Genomic DNA, 9,137 nt, shown 5'->3' on the forward strand with positions numbered 1-9,137 from the left:
GAAAGCTGGGTAACTTTGCTGTGAATTTAAGGGAGATATGGCCCTTTCAAACAGGGAGATGTACAGGCCTTTATTACCCACGAATTAGTGTCTGAAAGCTGGCTAACATTACTTTAAATGCATGGTGCACATGGCTCGATTACCCATGAATTAGTGTGTGAAAGCTGGGTAACTTTCCTGTGAATTTAAGGGAGATATGGCCATTTCATCCACACCTCACGACTCCCATTCAAAGTGATTGAAATGTACAGCACTCTGTACATTTCAATCACATTTCACGACCTGTGTAGACTGGCTTTCTTACCCATTAGGTACACCGACAAAGGCACCTCTTCAGGGCCGCTCCAAGACCCCCAAAACACGGACTGAGGAGCTCCAGGATCCCTCCCATGTACCTCCAGAACCTCGAGCACCTTGGGTCCCCGGGCCCCCGAACTTAAGCACTCCCCCACGGACTAAACCAAGATGATCACACCCTCAAGAATCTCGTGCCCCTGGGAATCTTAAAGGGGGGTGTATTTTGCGGTGCTTAATCGTCCGCCCATCGGCACCCATAGTCGGCCTTCTTCACAGCAGCAGCACCCAACCTCCATGGAGGATGTTTCTCGTGCCCCTGGCTACACTTAAAGGGGGTCTACTTTGCGGTGCTTTACCGTCCGCCCATCGGCACCCATAGTCGGCCTTCTTCACAGCAGCAGCACCCAACCTCCATGGAGGATGTTTCTCGTGCCCCTGGCTACACTTAAAGGGGGTCTACTTTGCGGTGCTTTACCGTCCGCCCATCGGCACCCATAGTCGGCCCTCTTCACAGCACCACCTGCCCTGCTGGAGGTTCACACTTTAACTTTTTTTACCCTCTTCTACCTTACAAATCATCCCACACTTGAGCACTCCTCACTTGGACTAAACACCTCCATGCTACAACCAGAATATCGTGCCCCTGGGGATCTTAAAGGAAAAAACCCCATAGTGGGCTTTAAAAACAGAACACTTAGTAATTTTAACAAACTTTATTTACAGTAATATTGACAGTAATAAATACATTCACACAGGATATAACGTATTTACAAGGGGACTGATTACAACAACACACTGCATATTTACAAGTTGATCACTGGCAACAGTGGGTGAAGTTGGGGCAGAGTATGGCACCCTCTCTTCACCCATGTCTGAGGGGCTGTGTTCGGCCAGTGACTGGTCCCTCTTCGGGACATGTCTTGGTAGGGAGTCTTGGTAGGGAGCCGGACTGTGCTCCTCTCCAGAGCTGTCACTGTCGATGTCAATACCCGCAAAAGTGTCTTCATTTCCCGCTGCTGCTGCTGTCGATGCCGCCGCCGCTGCTTGCAGTGACTCTGTGAAGAGCAACCGAATGTCCGCAACCTCCTTCAAAGAAGGATTATTCGCGTAAAATTTGTCCGCAGTTGCAGTGTTGTGACACATGAAATCACTCACTCTTTGGCGGTTGCCTTTGTCTTGAAATCTCTTCGCATTATCGGCGTGGACTGTGCGGAGGTCGGTGAAGTTAATGGGACCGTGGAGCCCTACATCAGCCCATGCCATCCTCAGGGAGTAGGCAAGCTTCCTGAACGGGTTCTTCCCCTCTGTGTATAGAAAGTAACGGCTCTGGGTGCAGGTCAGCGTACCCTTAATTTCCAGCCACCTCTTCATCCATCCAAATTCTTCTGCGGTGAGGTACAGCTGCGCTTCCCCGAACGAGTTGGCCGTCTTGTGGTTGCTTACCTGTTATGACAGAGTTAGAGAGTGTCAATACAATGTCAATCATGCATATAACTGCCGGAATAAATGCATTGATTAATAGCACTCACATGAACCAGGTAGCCGAAGGCAGTGCCAGTTGTATCCGCCTTTCGGACCTCGGCGTTGGTCATGTTGGAGTAGACCCCCGGACGGTGGCCGTAAATGCAGCTCCAATGAAGAGTCATATACCCATAGAGCAGGGTACGGGTTGCGGTAGTCGGATTGCAGGCCATCACATCCAGGAGCTGAGGGATGCGAGTGGTGGTCGAAGTCAAGCATGTCATTAGGTCGTTGTGGCTCGGCAGACCTTCCATCTTGTCACGCTTCACTTGCATCTGGTGGATAAGTACTTTTCTCTTCAGGGACTTCAGGATGGCAACTACTTCCCGTTTGATTAAAATCATGTCGGTTTGGCTGAGCCTGCTCCCCTTGCACGGTGTGTCGGCCATGTACTTGAGAAAGTGTGATATATTCTTGATGTAGAAGTCGGAGGTCGTGACCTGAAGGCTTGACTTCATCAGGCTCCGGGACCACCCGCGTATCCTCTTGAGATACCTCAAAAAGAGCCAGTCAGACAGGCGATTGAAACCGTGTGCCATGAAACTGAGGAACGACTTCACTCTGCTTAGTTTGGAGACTGTGTTTTCCTGGAGCCTCACTGGTGGGTCGATACCTGCATAATGCTCCCGGTATCCTTGCAGATAATCCTCTGTGAAATATAAACAGTACTTTAATGACAACACAGGGTGTGTTACAGAAACTGCATGTGTCACATAGCCAACACACTTACCCATAATCCGTGGGAATGTGATGTCCCGCATTATATTTCCCCGGCCCCTGCCCCGGAACCAGGGGGAATTTATGGGAGGGGAGGTTGACGAGGCCTCGGTATGCATGGATGCAGGCTCTGAGGAGCTGGATGAATGGGTGTGAGAGCCAGTGGGGGACTTGCTGCAGGCGGGAATGGGAGACGTGCTGCAGGCGGGAATAGGAGACTTGCTGCAGGAGGGACCTTTCGACTTGGACAGCCTCGTTGGTGTCGACTCTGTTCGGGGTCGTTTCTTCAGAATGACCCGCTCTCGTTCCTCCCCATCGAACGCGGGCATGTCCCCGGCCCGCTGATCCATCCTCTGTCGCTTGTGCTTTATCCTCTGCTGCAACTTGAAGCGCAGGGATTTCACCTCAGCAGCATATATGTCCCGCTGAGCCCTCACTGCGTTTGCCTCCAGCCTCCATTCTTTGCAGTCCGGGTTGTCACATTCCTTCACCGGGGACAAGGGTGGAGGTTGTGACAGTATATCGTCATCTGCCACCGTGTCAACAGCCCAAGCGGTAATCATTTCTATGGTGGGGTTTGTCATTCGGAGTTCATAAAGCTCCTTCTTGGCCACTGTCATTTTCATTTGATTTTGAACCACATGTAGTTCCTCCCGGGCCAGCTCAACATGGTCTCTGGCCAAGTGGCGATCCAGCCTTGTGCCACGGTACTCGCATCCCAGAATGGTACAGGGATGGAGCCTAATGTTGGTCCGTCCGTTGGCCAACAACAGCAGAATTTTTCTTTCATCCAAGTTACGCACACCATGGCGCCTCTGAAGGTGCTTGCTCAGGGCACGGTAGGAACTATTACAGATCGGACAACGGACCGCCATCCGACCTGTATTCTTGAGCATTTCGGTACCGGGAAATGTCACCAGAATCGTGGGTAAAAAAGAAGGAAGCGTGAAAAGACTCACGAAAGGTGCACTCAGCTTATCTTCAAATCGGTGTTTGTTTTCATTTGCATCATGGTGCGGTGTCCCATGTAGGCACTCGTTAGGCGGGCAGAGATCCCTGTAATCTCCCCTCACGTTCATCCAGAGTCTGGTTCTCCCAAAGGATACCCGACAGTTTCGGGTACGACAACGTGGGGATAACAGTATCCTCCGGGGAGGCATTGAACCCCTCTCACCTGCCCCCAGAGGAGGCAGGGGAGTCAGGTACCCAGAGGGCGCACGGTGGACGGCCAGGGCGAGGCCGCCACACCGCGCTGGAGTCAGGGTCCCGGTGAGGCGCAGGACGGAGCACCCGGCAGTAGCCTCCAGCAGACCCCCGCGCGGTTCCCTCGTCCCTCGGAAGAGGTGGAGAGGCGGAGGGGTGTGTGTTTTCATCTTCTGGCGGGTTGCCGGGATAACAGTATCCTCCGGGGAGGCATTGAACCCCTCTCACCTGCCCCCAGAGGAGGCAGGGGAGTCAGGTACCCAGAGGGCGCACGGTGGACGGCCAGGGCGAGGCCGCCACACCGCGCTGGAGTCAGGGTCCCGGTAAGGCGCAGGACGGAGCACCCGGCAGTAGCCTCCGGTAGTAGCCTCCAGCAGACCCCCGCGCGGTTCCCTCGTCCCTCGGAAGAGGTGGAGAGGCGGAGGGGTGTGTGTTTTCATCTGCTGGCGGGTTGCCGGGATAACAGTATCCTCCGGGGAGGCATTGAACCCCTCTCACCTGCCCCCAGAGGAGGCAGGGGAGTCAGGTACCCAGAGGGCGCACGGTGGACGGCCAGGGCGAGGCCGCCACACCGCGCTGGAGTCAGGGTCCCGGTGAGGCGCAGGACGGAGCACCCGGCAGTAGCCTCCAGCAGACCCCCGCGCGGTTCCCTCGTCCCTCGGAAGAGGTGGAGAGGCGGAGGGGTGTGTGTTTTCATCTGCTGGCGGGTTGCCGGGATAACAGTATCCTCCGGGGAGGCATTGAACCCCTTTCACCTGCCCCCAGAGGAGGCAGGGGAGTCAGGTACCCAGAGGGCGCACGGTGGACGGCCAGGGCGAGGCCGCCACACCGCGCTGGAGTCAGGGTCCCGGTGAGGCGCAGGACGGAGCACCCGGCAGTAGCCTCCAGCAGACCCCCGCGCGGTTCCCTCGTCCCTCGGAAGAGGTGGAGAGGCGGAGGGGTGTGTGTTTTCATCTGCTGGCGGGTTGCCGGGGAGAACGCCCTTAACGTTTTGTGAGAACCATGAGTGGGGGTCATACAGGCAACCATGTTAGCCGAAAATAGTGTCTCGTTATTCCGTGACAACTCCCATTGCATTTCTCCAGAGTCAGAAAAAGTACAACTCAACTTTTGGAAGAACCAGAGAAAAGGGTGAAAATGGATATATTGTATCCGAAAATAGTGTTCCAAAAGGCGGGTAGAGTCCCCTGACAACTCACCATACCTTTCTCCAGAGTCGGAAAAAGTCTAAGTTAACTTTTTGGAAGAACCATAAAAAGGGGTGAAAATGGATTAAATGTATCCCAAAATAGTGCCTCTTGAGGCGGGTAGAGTCCCCTGACAACTCCCCTTGCATTCCTCCAGAGACCAGTTTGAAAACTTAAAGTTTTGTGAGAACCATGTTTGGGGGTCCTCCAGGCAACAATTTCATCCGATCCAAAGTGCTCATGAGGCGGATACATTCCTCCATGATTTCCCCATCATGTGAAAATAGCTTCAGCATAGTCGGCCTTATTCACAGCAGCAACACCCAACCTCCAGTGGAGGATGTTATCATGCCCCTGGCAACACTGGTAAACACTGGTAACATATGTCTAGCCGCTGACAGGAACTTGACATCGGAACTTGACATCGCATTTCCATTGAGCGGACTCCCGTACATGGGAAGGGCAAGTCCCACGGTACCTCCGTTCATAAGGCTGACATTTGCCTTACATACTCTAGGGACCAGAGGGTACAATGGTTGGACATTTACTACCGGCCGCGGTATGCCTAGTGTACAGGGTCCATATAACCGACTTAATGCATAGCGGGAAGTCGGTTATATAGACATCAACAGAATAAGTGTTTAACGGTGATTTAAACTAGTTTATGCGGGGAAAAGAGTGCTCAAAATCGGATTCAACAGGCCATCCACACCGACTCCCATTAAAAGTGATTGAAATGTACAGGAATCTGTCCATTTCAATCACATTTGATGACCCGTCCAGGGTGACTTTCTTCCCCAGGAATTAGTGTCTGAAAGCTGGCTAACATTACTTTAAATACAGTGTGCACATGGCTTTATTACCCATGAAATAGTGTGTGAAAGCTGGGTGAGTTTGATGTGAATTTAAGGAAGATATGGCCATTTCATCCACACCTCACGACTCCCATTAAAAGTGATTGAAATGTACAGGAATCTGTCCATTTCAATCACATTTGATGACCCGTCCAGGGTGACTTTCTTCCCCAGGAATTAGTGTCTGAAAGCTGGCTAACATTACTTTAAATACAGTGTGCACATGGCTTTATTACCCATGAAATAGTGTGTGAAAGCTGGGTGAGTTTGATGTGAATTTAGGGAGGGAGAGCAGCAGCAGCAGCAGCAGCAGCAGCAGCAGCAGCAGCAGCAGCAGCAGCAGCAGCCGCCGCAGCAGCAGCAGGCTGTGACCCTGGCGGAAATACATTGATTGTTTTAGCCAGGAATAAGTGTTTAGAAGGCGGGTAAAGTGTTCCTGCAGCTCCTCCATGACGGTAATAATGATTAGATATAATTGCCAGGGCAGAAAGCTCTTTTTAAAAGTGAAAAAACGATTTGAAACCGTTTGAAATGACTGGCGGGTGCTGATGGAAAGCAGGCGGAAATAAATTGATTGTTTACCCAGGAAAAGGTGTTTAAAAGGCGGGTAAAGTGTCCCTGCAGCTCCTCCATGACGGTAATAATGATTAGAAATCATTTACAGGGCAGAAAGCTCTTTTTAAAAGTGAAAAAACGATTTGAAACCGTTTGAAATGACTGGCGGGTGCTGATGGAAAGCAGGCGGAAATAAATTGATTGTTTACCCAGGAAAAGGTGTTTAAAAGGCGGGTAAAGTGTCCCTGCAGCTCCTCCATGACGGTAATAATGATTAGAAATCATTTACAGGGCAGAAAGCTGTTTTTAAAAGTGAAAAAACGATTTGAAACCGTTTGAAATGACTGGCGGGTGCTGATGGAAAGCAGGCGGAAATACATGGATTGTTTTACCCAGGAGAAGGTGTTTACAAGGCGGGTAAAGTGTTCCTGCAGCCCTTTAAATACAGTGTGCACATGGCTTTATTACCCATGAAATAGTGTGTGAAATTTGGGTAACTTTGCTGTGAATTTAAGCGAGATATGGCCCTTTCAAACAGGGAGATGTACAGGCCTTTATTACCCACGAATTAGTGTCTGAAAGCTGGCTAACATTACTTTAAATGCATGGTGCACATGGCTCTGTTACCCATGAATTAGTGTGTGAAAGATGGGTAACTTTGCTGTGAATTTAAGGGAGATATGGCCATTTCATCCACACCTCACAACTCCCATTCAAAGTGATTGAAATGTACAGCACTCTGTACATTTCAATCACATTTCACGACCCGACCAGGGTGACTTTCTTCCCCACGAATTAGTGTCTGAAAGCTGGCTAACATTACTTTAAATGCATGGTGCACATGGCTCTGTTACCCATGAATTAGTGTGTGAAAGATGGGTAACTTTGCTGTGAATTTAAGGGAGATATGGCCCTTTCAAACAGGGAGATGTACAGGCCTTTATTACCCACGAATTAGTGTCTGAAAGCTGGCTAACATTACTTTAAATGCATGGTGCACATGGCTCTGTTACCCATGAAATAGTGTGTGAAAGCTGGGTGAGTTTGATGTGAATTTAAGGAAGATATGGCCATTTCATCCACACCTCACGACTCCCATTCAAAGTGATTGAAATGTACAGCACTCTGTACATTTCAATCACATTTCACGACCTGTGTAGACTGGCTTTCTTACCCATTAGGTACACCGACAAAGGCACCTCTTCGGGGCCGCTCCAAGACCCCCAAAACACGGACTGAGGAGCTCCAGGATCCCTCCCATGTACCTCCAGAACCTCGAGCACCTTGGGTCCCCGGGCCCCCGAACTTAAGCACTCCCCCACGGACTAAACCAAGATGATCACACCCTCAAGAATCTCGTGCCCCTGGCTACACTTAAAGGGGGTCTACTTTGCGGTGCTTTGCCGTCCGCCCATCGGCACCCATAGTCGGCCTTCTTCACAGCAGCAGCACCCAACCTCCATGGAGGATTTTGCTCGTGCCCCTGGCTACACTTAAAGGGGGTCTACTTTGCGGTGCTTTGCCGTCCGCCCATCGGCACCCATAGTCGGCCTTCTTCACAGCACCACCTGCCCTGCTGGAGGTTCACACTTTAACTTTTTTTACCCTCTTCTACCTTACAAATCATCCCACACTTGAGCACTCCTCACTCGGACTAAACACCTACATGCTACCACCAGAACCAGAATATCGTGCCCCTGGGGATCTTAAAGGAAGAAAACCCATAGTGGGATTTAAAAACAGAAGACTTAGTAATTTTAACAAACTTTATTTACAGTAATATTGACAGTAATAAATACATTCACACAGGATATAACGTATTTACAAGGGGACTGATTACAACAACACACTGCATATTTACAAGTTGATCACTGGCAACAGTGGGTGAAGTTGGGGCAGAGTATGGCACCCTCTCTTCACCCATGTCTGAGGGGCTGTGTTCGGCCAGTGACTGGTCCCTCTTCGGGACATGTCTTGGTAGGGAGTCTTGGTAGGGAGCCGGACTGTGCTCCTCTCCAGAGCTGTCACTGTCGATGTCAATACCCGCAAAAGTGTCTTCATTTCCCGCTGCTGCTGCTGTCGATGCCGCCGCCGCTGCTTGCAGTGACTCTGTGAAGAGCAACCGAATGTCCGCAGCCTCCTTCAAAGAAGGATTATTCGCGTAAAATGTGTCCGCAGTTGCAGTGTTGTGACACATGAAATCACTCACTCTTTGGCGGTTGCCTTTGTCTTGAAATCTCTTCGCATTATCGGCGTGGACTGTGCGGAGGTCGGTGAAGTTAATGGGACCGTGGAGCCCTACATCAGCCCATGCCATCCTCAGGGAGTAGGCAAGCTTCCTGAACGGGTTCTTCCCCTCTGTGTATAGAAAGTAACGGCTCTGGGTGCAGGTCAGCGTACCCTTAATTTCCAGCCACCTCTTCATCCATCCAAATTCTTCTGCGGTGAGGTACAGCTGCGCTTCCCCGAACGAGTTGGCCGTCTTGTGGTTGCTTACCTGTTATGACAGAGTTAGAGAGTGTCAATACAATGTCAATCATGCATATAACTGCCGGAATAAATGCATTGATTAATAGCACTCACATGAACCAGGTAGCCGAAGGCAGTGCCAGTTGTATCCGCCTTTCGGACCTCGGCGTTGGTCATGTTGGAGTAGACCCCCGGACGGTGGCCGTAAATGCAGCTCCAATGAAGAGTCATATACCCATAGAGCAGGGTACGGGTTGCGGTAGTCGGATTGCAGGCCATCACATCCAGGAGCTGAGGGATGCGAGTGGTGGTCGAAGTCAAGCATGTCATTAGG

General features: G+C 50.9%; 2 protein-coding genes across 2 annotated transcripts; both read right to left on the reverse strand.

The window, feature by feature from the left end:
* Nucleotides 1-995: 995 nt before the first annotated feature.
* On the reverse strand, nt 996-3,586 carry LOC139433517 (uncharacterized). Its single transcript, XM_071202554.1, has 3 exons — nt 2,549-3,586; nt 1,827-2,467; nt 996-1,740 (listed from the first exon to the last, which is right to left on the reverse strand). Exons 1-3 carry the CDS (start codon nt 3,429-3,431, stop codon nt 1,045-1,047), a joined length of 2,220 nt encoding a protein of 739 aa, XP_071058655.1. The 5' UTR covers nt 3,432-3,586; the 3' UTR covers nt 996-1,044.
* Nucleotides 3,587-8,086: 4,500 nt separating this feature from the next.
* On the reverse strand, nt 8,087-9,133 carry LOC139433648 (uncharacterized). Its single transcript, XM_071202745.1, has 2 exons — nt 8,918-9,133; nt 8,087-8,831 (listed from the first exon to the last, which is right to left on the reverse strand). Exons 1-2 carry the CDS (start codon nt 9,131-9,133, stop codon nt 8,136-8,138), a joined length of 912 nt encoding a protein of 303 aa, XP_071058846.1. The 3' UTR covers nt 8,087-8,135.
* Between the last annotated feature and the right edge of the window lie 4 nt (nt 9,134-9,137).

This window comes from Pseudochaenichthys georgianus, chromosome 3, assembly GCF_902827115.2.
Source record: "Pseudochaenichthys georgianus chromosome 3, fPseGeo1.2, whole genome shotgun sequence".
Taxonomy (NCBI): Eukaryota; Metazoa; Chordata; class Actinopteri; order Perciformes; family Channichthyidae; genus Pseudochaenichthys; species Pseudochaenichthys georgianus.